The sequence below is a fragment of the Teleopsis dalmanni genome, chromosome 2, assembly GCF_002237135.1.
Source record: "Teleopsis dalmanni isolate 2A chromosome 2, ASM223713v2, whole genome shotgun sequence".
In the NCBI taxonomy this organism is placed as follows: domain Eukaryota; kingdom Metazoa; phylum Arthropoda; class Insecta; order Diptera; family Diopsidae; genus Teleopsis; species Teleopsis dalmanni.
In genome coordinates, this window is record NC_051847.1 from 145919913 (window position 1) to 145938665 (window position 18753).

General features: G+C 28.9%; 1 protein-coding gene across 1 annotated transcript in view; it reads left to right on the forward strand.

Moving 5' to 3' along the window:
* The window catches only part of LOC119685136 (extracellular sulfatase SULF-1 homolog), a 163110-nt gene extending 148355 nt beyond the window's left edge, over positions 1-14755 (forward strand). The window contains exons 5-16 of the mRNA XM_038099344.1: positions 2196-3509; positions 6326-6495; positions 7863-8189; positions 8260-8630; positions 8691-9004; positions 9095-9240; positions 9301-10703; positions 10757-10949; positions 12289-12599; positions 12666-12848; positions 13929-14007; positions 14062-14755. Of these exons, the coding sequence (XP_037955272.1) occupies positions 2490-3509; positions 6326-6495; positions 7863-8189; positions 8260-8630; positions 8691-9004; positions 9095-9240; positions 9301-10703; positions 10757-10949; positions 12289-12599; positions 12666-12848; positions 13929-14007; positions 14062-14449 (4905 nt within the window). The 5' untranslated portion in view covers positions 2196-2489 and the 3' untranslated portion in view covers positions 14450-14755. The remainder of the gene's footprint in view (positions 1-2195; positions 3510-6325; positions 6496-7862; positions 8190-8259; positions 8631-8690; positions 9005-9094; positions 9241-9300; positions 10704-10756; positions 10950-12288; positions 12600-12665; positions 12849-13928; positions 14008-14061) is intronic.
* The last annotated feature ends 3998 nt before the right edge of the window (positions 14756-18753 follow it).

An 18753-nucleotide genomic window follows, 5' to 3' on the forward strand; every position in this document is an offset into this window, starting at 1 on the left:
ATTAAAAGTTCAAGCGAATAAGTAACATCATTTCTACCAGTTCTTCTTACTTTAATTTAGGTTCAGTTAATTTTAATATACCTTGATTGACCACAACCAATCTGCCAACAGTTCAAAATTGCTATGTTCTTTACTAAATAATATATGCTAAACATTGTTATATCGCATTATGTCCAATCACGCAAACAAAGATATGTTTGTACATAATATTCGTACATTCAGTAATTATTTTAAAAAACTTTATATGCTGTAATAGTTATATACTTCATCCCATTGTGGTTAACGAAGAGATTCTGTTTAAACGTGAGTTTCGCACCTCCAAATCCGTTGTTCTTGCTGTCGAAGCAGGTGGATTCGCCGTATATGTACGTGTTCCACTTGGAGACTGTAATTCCATCGGGTTTAGACTCCTGTTTTATTTCTAGAAAATAATTAAAGTAGAGAGCAAAGCCCTGACAATGGGTTAAAAGCGCAATGTCAGTCCTGTAAGCTTTGTACGTAGTGACAGGTCACTTTTAAATAGGTTGCTCTTAACCTGCACAACAGACGTCTTTTGTAGCCGCTCATTATGAGTACCAACACTACGTTATGGACTGCGCTTGGCTTTATTTACGCCTCATTGGAAGTTACCGGCAAGGAAGTAACTATGTAACTACGAGGCCTCCTCATTACGTTAAGGTGACAGACACCGAGGAGAACATAGTAATATACACCCCTATATAAACATTGTTTATAAAAGTACAATTGTTAAAGAAGTGAATACATATCAAAATCATTTAGTATTTGTTCCAACTCTACTCTCTCCCTTATTTTTAAATCAAATTATTTTAATTCGAATCATATTCACTATTTTAAATTTGATATATTTAATAGTCCTGTTCACATACAAAACTCTTAGATTAGTCCTCATATAGACAAATCTTAGTTAAATAGTCCAAAAATTCCGATCTTTGCATTATTGGTGCAAAATTAACTAGTGCAAAATTGACATTACATGTAGTTGGGACTATCGAAACTATTACGACCAAATCGAACTGATCGAATTTGCCAAATAATTCCAATATTAACTTATTTGAATAAATGGGTAATATTAGTTTATTGTGGCAGTCAGTTCAATCGAATAATCCACTTAAATCCTATCAGTCATTCTGATACCATTATTTAAGACGACGCCTTTGTCTTCTTTGACTCCATTTCACTTAATGCGGTATAAGGTCGACAAAATGGGATCTTAACTATATAAGTTAATTAAATTTTACTTTGATTTTCAGTTAAATATGGAATCATTTCGATTGCTTTATAAGACTCAGAATGATTTGAATTTTAGCACTACAGACTTCTGTGAGAGAGCTAATGACATAATTACCTAAGAAGTTCACTCTACTTCTGACTGTATTCGAATAATATGAATTAATTCACCAGTTTGCATTAAAACAAACTTTTTCTTTATTCTATAATTCAAATAGCAATAATCTGATGGAGATATTGAACTTAATTAGTATAAGTCATTATCTTCTATTCATATCGAATCCTTCTCTATATATAAAAAAAAATACTTATATCAAGAATTTAAATTAGTTTCATGAATATCTTGGTGGTCTATACTATAAGCAATAAAATTGATGCCTAACTTAAAAGTTCCTATAATGTCCTAACCGAACACGTGCAGAACCGAACACCATACAAACTACAAATATTAATAAAGAAAAAATTGGCAAAATAGAATTTCAATAAACTTTGAAATCTGCGCAAATCTGGTGCGAAGGTCAAGTTTAGATGTGCGGAAACGTGGGTTTCATGCGGCGTCCTTCTTCCTTTGTTGAGCAGGAGTTTGTGAGCTTGAGTGAAATTACTTTGTTCCTTTCGTTAGCTATTTATATGTGAAAAAATATCAAACTTAAATGGCATAGTTTGTCGCTCGTAAATAGCTGTCCTCCCATCAATCGAAAGGGTTGTGTATTTTAGATTATTTGCCATTGAATACTGTGCTTGCTTTAATAGGAACATGAATGGTAGCATTTTAATATGTTAAGTCATCGAAATGATTGATGACCGTGAAAAACTCAATCTTTACATATTTATGCTTTTGTTAAATATTTGTAAAGCTTTTGATGACTTTTTAACACACTTTTTAGCTGTTAGTAAGTTATGATGGATTTGCTTTTATAAAACTTTTATTATTTTCTCTTTTTCAGCAGGGCTTAACATACCAACATACCAGCGTAGAGAATGCTGCTATTAAGATTACGATTTGATTAAAATTTATTTTGCCATGTGCTTAGTCAGCATGACGTAACCAATAATACACTACACTTGACCATAATTTTGGATAATATCCAAAATAAGCGAAAACGAAACAACGTAAGAACAGTAGCATCACTAGCAGCAGCCGGAGGGAGAGGCACTCAAATCTATATTGCTCCAATGGAACTGTGATAGAAATTATATATTTAAATTAGTGAAATTATTTTGCAACGTATTAAATAAAAATGTTAGCAGATAAGATGCAACAAATTCTTTTAATTGCTTGCATATCCATTGCATTTATGCTCAATTTATTGCTGAGCACAGCAGCGGCCAAAGATAATCTACCAACAATTATAAGTAGCACACACGATGTTTTGCCACATCATAGTCGCCATCAGCATCAGCATCAGCATCACCATGAACGTCAACTGCGACATAGCAAAGAGAAACGTGCTGAGCGACGTGCAAATGCACAATCGCAGCGCATACAAATCAGCGACTTATCGCAGCCACCAGTGTCAATAAGTGATGTCCAACATCAAAATAAAACAAAAAAACATCAAGAACAGCAAAAGCAGCAAAAACAACAACAACAAAACAAACAACCGAAGCGCCAACGTCAACAGCACCATATACCACTACCGCAAGATACACCACAGCAACATCATCAGCACCATCCACAGAACCATCAGTCACAACATCAAAATCAGCATCAACATCAACGTACTTTTGCAGCATCCGCTAGAACATCACAAGGCGCTAGCAACACAGCCTCCAATTATAGACGATATTCACGTGATTCCAACATGGCACGTGAACGTAAACCAAATATCATTTTGATTCTTACTGATGACCAAGACGTGGAATTGGGCTCATTAAATTTTATGCCACGCACGTTGCGTATATTGCGCGATGGTGGCGCCGAATTTCGTCATGCCTATACTACCACACCAATGTGTTGTCCGGCACGTTCGTCACTGCTCACCGGCATGTATGTACACAATCATATGGTCTTTACGAACAATGACAATTGTTCCAGTCCACAATGGCAGGCTACGCACGAAACTCGCTCCTTTGCAACATACCTCTCGAATGCTGGATACCGTACCGGTTATTTCGGAAAGTACCTAAATAAATATAATGGCTCGTATATACCGCCCGGCTGGCGTGAATGGGGTGGTCTAATTATGAACTCCAAATACTACAATTATAGTGTGAATATGAATGGTCAGAAAATTAAACATGGTTTCGACTATGCCAAGGTGAGATTGATTTATGATTCTGCATAAAAAATAAGTATATATCTATAATAATTTATTGTTTTAATGATCAAAACATTTTTAATAATAATTTTGTTTTTACACGGGTTAATGGAGTAATAGTTAAATAATTCACTTTTATATAGTCATCTTCAGTATCCTGATGATTATATATTATTAAATATATTACATATACCTTATGATCAAAAAAAGAACTTAAATTTTTAATTTTTGAATTCCCGCGCTTATCCAATCGGTAATTTTTTTTTATTTTCACGCTGGCAACACTATTATACACATTCTGTCAAAGTTTCACGCATATCGTACGATTAGTTTTTTTTTTTGGCGTCTATACAACGAAGTCGAAAAAATTTCGTGTGGCGATTTTTACCTTATGGCCTCTATGGTGTCAAAACGCGTTCCTCGCAATGGAAATTTGAGTCAGGGGAAGAGGAAAAAGTCACACGGGGCCATATCTGGAGAGTACGGTGTTTGGTTGATGATATTGGTAGAGTTTTTGGTCAAAAACTGCACAACAACGCTTTTTTTAATGAAATTCAGCTTTTTTGCCACCATCCAAGAAGCGACGCGTTTTAAACCCAAAACATCAGTTAAAATGTGTTCGGCCGATCCATATGAGATGCCCAACAACATTACAATCTCTTTAATCGGTTCACAACGATTTTCCAACACGATCTGCTTCGCCGATTCAATGTTTTCTTCAGTAACAGAAGTTGTTGGGCAGCCAGGGATCTCATCATCTCATCATAGTCCAAGCTTGTACGACCGTCTTTGAACCTTTTAAACTATTTGTATATTCGTGAATGCGATACACCCAAATCACCAAAGACCTTTTTTAACATTTTCAATGTTTCGGCACACTTGAATCCATTTGCAACACAAAATATGATGCACGCACGTTGTTCTAATTTTTGATCCATTATAAAAATCGCCACACGGAAATTGTTCGACTTTTTGTATAGACGCCAAACAAAATCTAATCGTACGATATGCGTTAAACTTTGACAGAATGTGTATAATAGTGTTGCCAGCGTAAAAATAAAAAAAATTTACCGATTGGATAAGCGCGGAAATTCAAAAATAGGTCTCGTTCTTTTTTGATCAGAAGGTCCATATAAAAGATAAACTTGCATCAATATTAATAATTTTTTTATTTTTAATGATTATGATTTTAATCAAATGATTTTAAGCTAATATTTATTTATATTAACACTTCTTAACCACCGCTACTGCCTGACCGACTACTACTTGATTGCTTACATATATTATATATAAATAATTAAATCATATACAACAATATAGTACATAATTTATTATTTTATAACTTTTTACATTTAAAAAAACTTCCAGTTTTAAATATAATTTTTATTGCATATTTTGGAAGCAGAAAAAATGTATCTGTTAAATATAATTCTAATCCTATTGCATATTTTTATGCTAGATAAAGTAAAAAGTTAGATATGAATTTTTCTCGCCTATATAATAAACAATACCTTATATATTATTGCAGAAAAAAGAAGAAACCTTTTTAGATATTTAAAATAAGAAAACGGCGCCAAACAAACAGTGGCAAAATCTGAAGTAATATTATAATTACCGTGCCTATAACATGCGTCCGTAAAAAATTTCGTTTTGTAAGAAATCGTGTTGAATGAGACCCTAAACTCCTTCTTTAATATATAAAATTAGAGCAATTTTTTTCTTTTTTACATTTATTTAACATTTCAAAATATCTAAATACAATAAAACTTCCATAACTCAGTCTAATTTTGCAAAGAAAAGGTTCGACTAATGGAGACTTCGAGTTAGAGAATTTTTTTATTTTCTTTTTTTATTTTTGAAAGAAACTAGAATTATATTTTTAGATATTTTTTTATTTATTTAAAATCAAATACAGCACAGAAGTTATAGTATAGTAAAATAATTAGAAATTAGTGTTTGATTTTAAATTTTTTTTTTTTTTTTTTGTTATTTTCAGTAAAAAGACATTCCATTTTATTTAAAGCCTTATAGTGATCATCAGTTGTAGTATCATTCGTTTGCAAATATAAATTCAGAATATTGAATGAGTCTTCTACTTCATTCTTGGAAGACTGATAAACAATTACATCCAAGGAACCCTCATCATCACTTTCTGTTGCGCTTAGAATTGGATCCAGTAATTTAGAGCTATAGTGCTCAATAATATTGTCATCTGTAGGAAAGCTTGATGTACAAATTTCATTCTCAAGCTCAATATAATCGTTAAGAGTAGCTTTGAAAGTTATTTTATTGACTTTAAACCACAAATAAGCAACATAACAAAGAAAAAATTAAACATTTGATTTGGAAAAAGGGACTTCCCCTAACAGCAAAATATATTTATACTTTCCTATATTCCTATTCCTATCGGAGTTATAGAGAAATTCGAGTTATATAAGTTCGAGTTATGGAAGCAGAATTGTATGTAATTTGCTCTCTAAAACCTTGGTGCACCGTTTTTGATTCGAGTTATAGAAAATTCGAGTTATAGAAGTTCGAGTTTTGAAAGTTTGACTGTATATTGAAAATGCTATATTAAATAGGAATAAATTTTCAATTTTAGGGTAATAATAGTAAGGGCAAAGGGCAATGTTATTATGTTAAAAAATTTTATAAAAATATTTTTTATTTTTAATATATATTATACATTTCATACTTTTATATTTTATTTAGTATTTATTTCTACATAGATGCATTTCTATAATTATCTTTTATTTTCTATTATTGTTTCTATTTTCTATTATTTATCTAAAATTTAATCAATTTGTTTATTATAGGATTATTATCCTGATCTAATAGCCAATGATTCTATTGCATTTTTGCGTACATCAAAAACCCTAAACCAAAGAAAACCTGTGATGTTAACAATGAGTTTTCCTGCACCGCATGGACCAGAAGACTCAGCACCACAATATAGTCACTTATTTTTCAATGTTACCACGCATCAGTAAGTTATATTTTAAGATATTTTAAAGTTTTGCTTTTTTACCAAATTATTTCATTTATTATTTCTTATTTTGATATGTTCATAATTTATAATATCTCTGTTAAATTGTCTATAATAGAGCTGTTCAAAGCACGACCCCCGGCCCTTATGCGGCCCGCGCCTTGTATTTGTTAGGTCCGCGACATGTTTCCAATCTACCACTATTATGTTAATTTTCCTTTGGTTTATTTTGGTGAAATTGCATTATTTCACTTTAATGGTATCCCAAACCAATGAATTAATATAAATAAATTAATAAAATTAAATATAATATTATTGCCGTATTTTTATTTTTGTTTCTGCGGTCCTCCAAATTATATAGTGATTTATATTCGCTCGGGATCGAATATGGTTGGAGAGCCCTGGTCTATAATATTTAAATTACAACAATTCAAGTTATTAAAAAAAAGACCAAAATCTTAGCCGATATTTGGAAACTCAAGACCTTGTTCGTAAATTGTTATATTTTGTCAATTAAACCGTTCATTAAATTTAAAGTAAAATTTAAGTAAGTTTTACTTTTAAATTTAAGTAAATCAATCTCTATTCATGTGTATACTTGTCATTAAGAGAAATAATAAAATTAGTGTGGTCGTAGTGTTTAATAGCACACGATTTGATTTATAATCGAACTTCCAAAAACCGGAAGTTCTTGAACAGAGACGTATATAGTGTACTCTTCTCTAAACTTTATAAATATGCATATATTTGAGGAAGTGTTATTCAGGTTGAGCACTCGTCTAAATATTCCAAATAAATTAAAAAGTTGAATTAAAATTTGATATCAGTATTTGTTAAAGTCTTTAGTAAAGTTCATAAATTCCAAAATTAGACGTTTTTATTAATATCAAAATATTTACTTGATAACCCTCTTAGAACTGTTTCAGACAGAACGTGCTAATAATAATATATGGGCTAACATGTCAATTTAGTAAAATCAAAATCTTATTCATTTTAAAAATTTATTCTTTATTCTCATATATATTAACCGTTGGCAGTAGTTTTATTAGAGAACTGACAAATTATCTTATATTAAACCCAAACATAAAATTCTTAGACATAAACATAAACAGTGTGTATTGATAATGTAATAAAAAACTAATAGAGGTTTATTTTCAAAAACTCATAAAAGCCTTAAATAATGGCACTATGTACTTGAAAATTACAGGGTAGAAACAACTCTCAAGCTCTAAAAGTTTTTCTTAAACATTTACGCCGATATACGGATTTACTCAATTTTTTACAGTATTTACATTAGTGTGTTTTTTGTGATATTAAAACAAATATAGTTAAAAACTTATATATATACCTATTGTTTTAACAAATAGTACTCCCTCATATGATCATGCACCGAATCCAGACAAGCAATGGATTTTACGCGTAACACAGCCTATGGAACCGGTACATAAACGTTTCACCAACATACTTATGACAAAACGTTTGCAAACTCTGCAAAGTGTAGATGTTGCAGTAGAACGTGTTTATAATGAATTAAAATCTTTAGGAGAATTGGATAATACTTATATCATATATACGTCTGACCACGGTTATCATTTGGGTCAGTTCGGCCTTATAAAAGGTAAAAGCTTTCCTTTTGAATTTGATGTACGAGTTCCGTTCTTAATTCGTGGACCTGGAATACAACCATCTAGAGTGTAAGTTTTAAAAGTACATCTTCAAAAATTGTAATTAATTCTTATTATTATTATTACTACATAAATGTAGAGTCGATGAAATAGTATTAAATGTAGACTTGGCCCCCACATTCTTAGATATGGGTGGATTAACAGCACCCGGCCATATGGATGGACGTAGCATACTGCCATTACTTTTAAATACACAACCTGGTATCAGCGAACAATGGCCAGATACATTTTTAATTGAAAGCTCTGGTCGTAGGGAAACACCTGAACAAATTGCAGAGTCACGTGCACGATTACAAGCTGAACGCATAAGTTCGAAGTTAGCGAATAGCACCTTACTTGAAGATTTAGCACAAAATATTAGTAATATAAGTAGTACTACAATGAATCCTAAAATTGATGTGGTAAGCTTAGAGTCACACGAGGAAGATGAATTTGTGGAAAAGGATACAGGTAATCAATAAATCCAAAATATTACAAATCTTATTTATTCATTAAAATATTTATTTGTAGATTCAAAAATAGATGATGGAAATGAAACAGATGATGATTTTGATGATGACTTAGATGATGATGATGAAGACTTAGACAGTTCGTTAGATAATTTAGAGGAAGAACAAGATGAAGAAATTATTGATGATGAAACTGATCAAGAGCAGCAAGATCAATTCGATAATAATTTGCCTATGGCACCATATATGACAAAAATGATGCGTCTTAATTCTGAATGCTCGAATCCAGCTCTACTGGAAAACTGTCGACCCGATCAGAAATGGAAATGTGTTAATGAAGGTGGACGTTGGCGAAAACATAAATGCAAATTTCATGTAAGTTTTCATGTAAGCAGCTTATATTTAGATACAACATATAGTAAAACTTTCAAATATCTATACAATTTATTTTTTTTTTTATTTTAGTTACAGTTACAGCATCACTTAGCGGAATTAACCAAATTATCCAAACCACAAAGGCGTAATTGTGCTTGCTTCACACCAGATGGTGTTGTCTACACCAAGATGAAAACCAATCGCAATATTGTAGATGGGCAGCGTATTAGGAAGAGGTAAAATTTTTATTATTTCTCCTTATTATATATCCTATACATAATTTTTTGTTATTTTAGAACTCATAACTTTTCCAAATTTACTCGTCGACATAAACGTGAAACAGAGACACAAATTTTGGCAGAAGTATATCATACAGAATTGCCTTATGAAATGGAAGAATTACTAGATATACATAACACCATTTCTCTGCTGGGAAACCACATGGAGAATGAAGCTACTGAAGCTCAGAACCAAGTGCGTCGCAAACGGGATCTTAGCTCTAATTTATTCGAAATTCCCACTGCACTTGATACTGGTGGCAAGGGTGTAAACAATAAGAATTCAACCAAGAATGAAGCTATTTCTAAAATTATACAAGAAATTCAACATACTTTAGAGTCGCTGGAATCAAAATTTATTGAGCACGATATGCATACTAAAAATGTGACTACAGTACTATCTGCATCTGGGTTTGTCCGTGGCAGCAAATTTCCAAAAGTTGGTGGACGCGTTGGAACGCGTTGCTTTATTGAATCACAAACTGGAAAAGTAAACTGTTCCGATGTTATATATGACGACGAGAAGACTTGGCGAAAGTCACGCAATCAAATTGATATGCTAATCAAAATGCTTAAAGAGCAAATAACACACTTAAAGGACATCAAAAAACAAATGCGAGAGACCAAACAGCAGCAATTGCAGCTTGGACGCTTTTGGAATAATGAGTTTGCAAAGGCTGATAATAATGCAGCCAGTGCCAATGCAAAAGAAAATATGAATGTGCACGAGCATTTTGATGTTACCGAAGAAGATTATTTAGCACGCCAGCACAAGGGGAACCGCAGGCGAGGCGGCAATGTCAATAGTATGCATACTACTGGTCTCACTGGGAATGCCAACTCACATAACTTTAATATGCAGCAGCAGCATTTTAATAATAATCGCAAACATCATCGTACACACACTAATGGACGACGACGTTTTGATGCTGATGAGGAACGCGAATTCGATATGAATTACTTTGCTCAAGGACAACTCCTTACTCAAGTACAAACGGACCATAATAAAATAGCCAATGAAAATGTTAGTGAAATCGGAAATGAAAATGTAAACGTTACAGGAAACGGAAGAGGAAATTTAGAAAATGCTGCTCATGGTAGAGGAAAAAATCATAATTTGGGTCGAAATGGACAAGAGCGTGAACGAATGCAAGTGCCAAAAACTGCTTTGCCAACAATAACAACAACAGTAAGAACAACAACAACTTTTGCGGTTAATACTACAACAACAATGGCAGCTACAGAAAGCAACAGTTATGTTAATGTCGACAGCAACAATAATAGCACTCTTATAGCTAAAAATAAAAACCTGGATGAGATACATAACATTACGCTGGACAAAACAACCATGGAAACAATTGAATTTACAACGACAGTAGCAATTGCTGCCAATAATGACAGTTTAACAACAACAACTGAACGTGAGCTATTTATTTGTAATATTAGATCAAATATTTTAATTAATTCTTTTTAGATATTTCCACACCTATTCGCCATTCTACAACAACAAAGCGCACAAGAATTGAAACTACAACAAGCAATATTAAAGATATTAATAAAGAAAATTTCAATGGTATTGGTTTGGCACCACCCAGTGATCCGTTCCAACAACAAAAACCTCAATATTCCGGAACTGCGGAATGTTATTGTGAACCAGAAATAGAAAGGTGAGCAAGCAACGATTTACGTGCTGTCGTCGTTTACTGATAGTCGCAGAACACAAATAATAATAATATTAATAATAATTTTAATAATATAATTAATGTATATAAAAAAATCTTTTTAGATTTTCGATAGATTCAATAGTCTTGACATAGATCATTATGTTTCAACACATCTGTTCTGAGGCTATTTATATTAAGGCTATTTAAAAATCGTATAACCCTAACCCTTGATTATAGTTTTCAGTCCTATTTCAATTTTATAAATATCAGATTCAGGACATTTTTTTATGGTCGCAAGACACGAGTGGAGAAATTTAGTTGATATTTTACTCTGCATTTCACAAGCTGTAGACGTGTCAGCGGCGTTTGATTTAATCTTTAAAAAGCAGTAGTTAAAGTGAGTATGTTCATTAACTCGAGTTGGCCTAGGCATTTTACACACCTCTCTGTAAACACTGATAATATATAGTATATATCCAATATTTTGTAATACTAACATTGTCAGGGGCTTTGTTAAATTCCTTAATCCAAACGGATGTCAGCTGATTTATATTAGCTTGAATTAATATGAAGTTTTCGCAGATTGGAACTAATTCGAATTTAGTCGTAAAAGATCTGATTGATTTTATAGCTGTATGACTACTTGTATATACAATAATGTTGCTACTTTTAAATATTGATTTCAATGGAATGTATATCTGCCTGAAAATCTGTGGAAAAATATGCTGGATCGTTATTAGTAATTATTTAGTGCAATGGTTGCAACTGGCATTAGACTATATTAGTTTTCAATGGTTTTATCAATATGCTTTCTTCTCAAATAATATTATGTTCGAGCCTACTGAAATCCCAATAATAATAAAAGGATACCTGAAGAGACTGAAAGTGTCTATTGATAATGGAACCAAAACATTCCATCAGCTATCTGTATATATCTGTATAAAAAAGTTTTCTAAGCTATGTTCTTATCGCAGCACTAAAAGGATGGAAACAATTAACTTAGAACTCGATCTTTTCCATGTTTTATTCGAAGTATTTATTGTACATAGATTATAAATTATATAATAATCAGAATGTACTTCGTTAAGATTACTAAAAGTTCATTTGATGAAGTTTCAGTATCTCTCAATTTTAGTTAGGCCTTCGATAGTTACGCCTAGACTTTTATAGACACAGTTCAGTATTACCTTACTCCCTATAAAACTTCTTCATTAGAAAAATGATAAAAGTTAATTAATTACTAATTTTTCTATCATTTCTTAAATATAATACTTTAAAATTAGAATCCACATTACTTAATTTTTCTAAATTATTTATTTAACCATTATTTGTTCAATTTTAGTTACGCTGATTCCAAGGAAATTGCAAGAGAAGCTCGACGTAAGCTTAAGGAAGAACGACAACGTAAGAAAGAACGTAAACGGATTAAGAAGGCCCGTTTAGAAAAGGAATGTCTATCGGAGAAAATGAATTGTTTCTCTCATGATAATACACATTGGCGAACAGCACCTCTCTGGAACGATAGTCCATTCTGTTTTTGTATGAATGCTAATAATAATACATATTCATGCTTGCGTACAATTAATGCGACGCATAATTATTTATATTGTGAATTCACAACGGGTCTCATTACATTTTATGATCTAAAAATTGGTAACTGATTATTATTAACAAGTTTTATTTTTATGTAACTAATGTATTTTTGAATTAAAATTATAGATCCATTTGAAACTATTAATAGTGCATCCTCACTAACCATGGAAGAGAAAGCTTTTATGCATGATGAATTGGAAAAATTAAGAACTTGCCGTGGAAAATCTTGTACACTTAAACGCCAAAATAATCTTAGCCTTGCCACTAATGTTACAAATGTATTACACCGTAATTCTAAACGGAGATATAGTAAGTTGCTAAATCAAGAACTAGAAAACTAAGTAAAAGAGTATTTTTCAAATCAGGTCTTTAAAAATTTCTAAGACAAATGAAGGTTTGTGCTTTCATTATGCCTTTTATTAGTCAAGAAGCTTCTGTTAAAGAACACATCATGTTATGTATGTAAGCGGAGATAATTAGGATAAATGGTTAAATATAGAAAGATTGGTAAAGAAAGTCGTGTATATTCTTAAAAATTGCAGAGAAGAAATATTATATTTTTATTTTATAATAAGGAAACATAATTGAATATGTAAAGTAATAATATATCGAAACATTGTGGCGAATAGTTTTCGAAAAAATTAATATTTCGAAATAAGGTATCTTAAACAAATGAGAGACGTATTTGATTACACACGAATATCATTATTTAATATTAATATTCATATTGAAATATATTGTTTATGTTTACAAAGTAAATAAGCAATAACTCTTCTATGGAAATAGAAGTATTTTATAACTTTGTTATAAAAACAAAAAATCTTTTCATTCCTAAGAAAGTTCACTTGATTCATCCTCATCGCGGACAGTGTAACACTAATTGAAGTTTTTAATCTGTCAAGCAGAAACAAAAACGGATTTCATAACTGCACAATGTTATAATATATAATAGAATATCATTTATGTTATAGGGAATAGGTGGATATCAACTCTAGTTCGGGTTATGGCAGTGGAATCTTGCTAATTCAATGGAATTGAGCTACAACATAATTCGACACTAGTTTATGCGTACTATAACGCACTTAAACAGCTAAATGACATCATATCGTTACGTCCAATAAGAGTAGTGAGTGATAATCGGTTGCTGATAACAACTAAGTAGGTGTCGTTCACCCACCTGCTATTAGAACTACCGTTTTCTATTCAAGATTCCTAAAATGCTTAAAGATAATATATAACTTCATAAAACTTTCATGTATCAAAAAAATTATACAATTCCTTGTCCAAATAAAATTATTTAATGGTTTTCTTATATTTTGTATTCTTGGCTAACAATATTTATTTTTATACTATTTATTTAATTTAAAACAAATACTTTTTTTCTAATAGGTAGTGCAATTTCACCTAGCTTTGTATCAAGTCAAATGGATTATGATGGTGCGCATTCGAAAAGAAGGAAACTATCGAAGTATATAAATTTATTAATGTTTTATGTATATTTATTATATAGTTTATATTTTAGATGGTCAAGCAATACAAATCTAAAACGTAAACCCTGGAAACAAAAATATAATCATCAACAACACTACCGTTATCAGCAATTCAGACATCACAATCAAAATAATGATGACGTTTATAATAATCATTTTGATAATAAAATAGTAACATTACGTCGTAATCGATTTCACGAACAAATAAACAATGAACAACAACCACAAACCTTTCAACAAATCTTCCCTGTCAACACTTCTATAAATTCCACAACATCTCAATCTCAACGTACTCAAAATATCGGAAACAGAAAACGTTCAAATCTACAACAGCAGCATAAACAACGGAATGAAGACATGAGTCAAACAACTATATCCAGTACAGCTGGAGTTATGACTACAGCTAAAACTAATAGTTAAATATTAGCATTTTAAATTATTTTATGAAATATCTTAGAAACTTAACATTTACTCTGTAGAATGCACATATCTTTAGCATATCTTAACGAAAACTTATGTTCTCTTGCTCATTTATGTATAATTGAGAAATTGTCTTCATAACTAAAATTGAAAGTTGTAAAGAATAGTTCACTCTTATCCCAGTGTTGTATGTTTACATCTGTGTAACTGTGGTCTTGCTATTTTCATCTAAAAAAAAATCTTCGAAGTATATACTTATAATTATAAGTATGCTAATTCTAAGGTACTTTTGTACAAACAATTCTGCATTGCTCATTGAAATTAGTATAATTATTTTATAATTATTGATGTAATAACTAAATTAGTAACAGAAATCTGTCTAGTAGTACCTTATACTATAAATTATCTACTATACACTCGATAAATTTTACTTTAAAATATTAGAAGTCTTGAAATTTAAAATTATTGAAATTAAAAAAAAAATTATTTTTCATTAAACAAATATAATAGATTATTACATTATATTATACATATATTGACATGGAAAAATATTTTCCTATAATTTTTGACAGTGTATAATGTATAATTAAACATTTTTAAGCAATGTTCCATGAGATTTATCTAAGTACAATAATTTTAATATAGAATATATATAGAATATGAATTGAATTACAAATTAATACAGTACACTTAAAATATTTCTTTCTAAACCTAATAGTCTTTAATTCTCTACAACAAATGTGGTATACTGATGTTATACAAAAGTTAAAGCAATGCATTATACTCTTATTTCGATCTAAAGATATATTTATTTTTGTTAAAATAATCCCCATAGCTTTACCATATACCATACAAGTTTTTTGTAATAACATTTATTTCCAAAAATACATTAAATGAAATCAATTAATGCTCAAATACATTTTAAAATCAATAAAAAAACAATAAAATCGTGATTAAAATGTTTTACAAAATTTAAATTATTCCAAGAATTTTAATAAAATTTTATTAAATATTATTTATAAATTAATGATAATAACTACAATTGCATGATGTAAACATACTCGCTCTCAATATCGTTTTAATATATAATTAATATAATTTAAAAGTAATTTTAATAATAATAATTTACATAATATATGGTTTATTATACAATATATAATTTATATAATTTAAGTATTTACTTTTTATAAGACTGTTTTTTCATAATCAATTTTAGGTTGGCCTTCAATATATATAATTTAAATATTTATAAACTTTTCATAAGTTAAAAGCGGAAATTATAAGCCAAAAATTACTTAGAAAAATTTATCAAACTTATTATATTGTAAGAACATAAATTGTGTAATTTTTTGATATTATATGTTTTAAATTAAAATAGTTTTTTTTTAATATAGAAAATAATTTTTAAATTTACGCATGCATATTTTAAATACTCAAATTACTTTTTTATTTTACTATAAATCTTTAGCAAATTTAACGTTAATAGAATTACTTAAGTTTTTACTTTTATGTCAGAGCGAAATAAAGAATTTGTAATTATTACATAGTTTTTTTTACTGTAAAAGTTTTTTATAGGCTATTAGGTAAAATATTTTGAAAATCTAAACTATTTTTATTTTTAAAAATTTAATTTAACATTTATTTAATTTAATACATACTTCATTTTATAGTTTTGTTATTAATGATTTTTAGAACTGTGACTAAAATGATGATAGTGATAGCATGAAAGATACTGTTCATCAATAAACATTTTTGAAAATGAATTAAAAACATATAAACAATGTACTTCAAAATGCATTACTATTATAAAATTTATTGAATCTTATAATACATATAATTTTTAATAAATAACTACTTATATCGATATATACAGTTATTGTAAATAACTAAATTATGATCCGGTTTATAGAATATAGTTTTGAAACTAAAACAATATTTAATTTTAATTTACTTATTTAAATATCAGCGCAATAGAAATTCAAACCTATACAATGGTTATTAATAATCAAATAAAATTTTTTTTTTGTTCAAATTAAAATTCTTTTTAATTTTTAATTATATGTAAACAATTTTTTTTCTTTTTTGATTACTTCAGCATTATTTATTTACTCAAAAAAAAAACTACGTCTTATACCGGGTTATAGTAATTGTTTTATATTTTGAATTTTCAAAATAAAATTACTTGCCAGATATATAAAATTGAATTTTATAAAATCAAATTAAATTAAACTGAATTACATATTAAATTGTAAATAGTTATAATGATCATTGCAATAACAGCGAGTTTACAAGCTTTTGCAGGCAGCTATAAATAATGTTGTACTTTAGTCAAAAGATTATTAAAAATAACTGCATTAAATATTCAAAATTAAAATTGTATTAAAATTATACACAAATGGTTTATAATAAAATAATTTAATATAAAAAAAATATTAGATAATTTAATCTATGTTAATATTGAGATAAGAGTGCATATAGTTGAACACTTTTTATTTCGTATTAATATTCAAATTTATTGTTAAAATACTAACAAACAAAAATATTTGAAAATATATGAAAATAAATAAGAATTACAAAACAAAAAAAAATATTTATATATGAGAAGAAAATATTTTATTAAAAAAAATTCAATGTTATAATGTTAACATAAATTAAGATGCATTTTGTAGTTTTAGTGTTATTGCATTAAACTATTTAAATATTAGCTAAAAATATATAAAAAAATAAAAGTTTTAAAGCAAATTAATTAAAAATCGTGTTTTATATAACATAGTACGAAATATTTTAAGACACCACCGTGTATATTATTTTATTGAATTTTGATGTACTACATTTTTTTATATATTATTTTTACATTTACATATGTAATTAATTAAGTATTTTTAGTAAACATTTAAACTATCTTTTATTCTTTATTTATTAATATCAATGTTTTCTAATATATAACTTTTTTATTGTATAATTAATTAAGTATTTATACTAAGGTCATGTGCGAGTTTGAGTAAATTGAGATAAAGTAAATTAAATTTTCTTAGGATTTTTTACGCTGTACTTATGTAAATACTTATTTTTATTTATTTATTGCACTTATTTATTATTTTTGGTTAAAAGTTTTTAAATTCATTCATATATTTATTAAACATCTTAAAATTTTTCACAATGGTCACACCTAATTTAACTAATTTTTATCTAATTTACTTTACTCGAAATTCTGGTTAATACCAACATTCGCTGCCATACCGACATAATTTACTATTTCCCTCAATTTACCATCAATTTACTCGAATTCGCACACGACCTAGTATGATTTTATTTAAGGATTTTCAAATTATCGTTTTTTTTACTTTTTTTAGCTTTTTTTCAAATGTCAGTTTGAAATTACTGAGAGTTAAAATTACAAACAAAATTCTCGTGTGAATTGAGTAGAAGATGTATGTTAACAGGAACATTTTAACATTTTTATTGTTTTTATTTAAAAAAAACATTGTTTTCTTTTTTTATTTTATTAGGCTATTTCATTTTTAATTGTGATGTAGCTTAAATGTATATAAATCCAAAATATTTTTTTTCTTTTATTTAGAAGATATATATGTGTTGTTTCTTATTCGAATTTGGGACAATATGACAAAAATATATGTGCTGGCAACCATAATGATGGCACTTGTTCTTTTTGTATTTTTTTACTATGTGATTGTAGTTTGCACAAACCCAGTAGAAAATTTTCTCAACCTACATCTACGTATGGTAACAATTTTATTGATACATATTTGTCCAATTATTTACAATAGTATAAGCCTGCTTTAACACAAATCATTTGTCATATGTGCATAAATAGAGTAAGAGTTAGAGCAATAAATCTTTGTGTTTTCTGCGCTTTAGTTCGAATGCAGTCGCTTTGCATATAAAATATGTAAATCCATAATATTTGCATGAATTTTCTCTATTTGAATTAACACAAATAAGTTACATATTTATTTTATAATAAAGGCATGTTTTTTTATATACACGTGTTTATAGTATAGCGTGGTATCTGTGCTTGAAACGGTATTCTTACTTTAGTGAAACTGTAAACATAGAGGTTATATTTTTATTTGAAAATTATTTATTGTGTTGTGTTTATTTCCTTAAGCAGGAAACTAGAAACTTCTTCTGGAAAAATAATTTTATAACTAAAATTTTCCAAAATTTTGTATTGTCAATATATTCGAATTGAAATCAAGCTTGCTGTGATAAATGAGAATGTCGATGGCTACAATAGAATAAAATGAGACTTTTTTAGATAAACAAGTTGATGTATAATATCG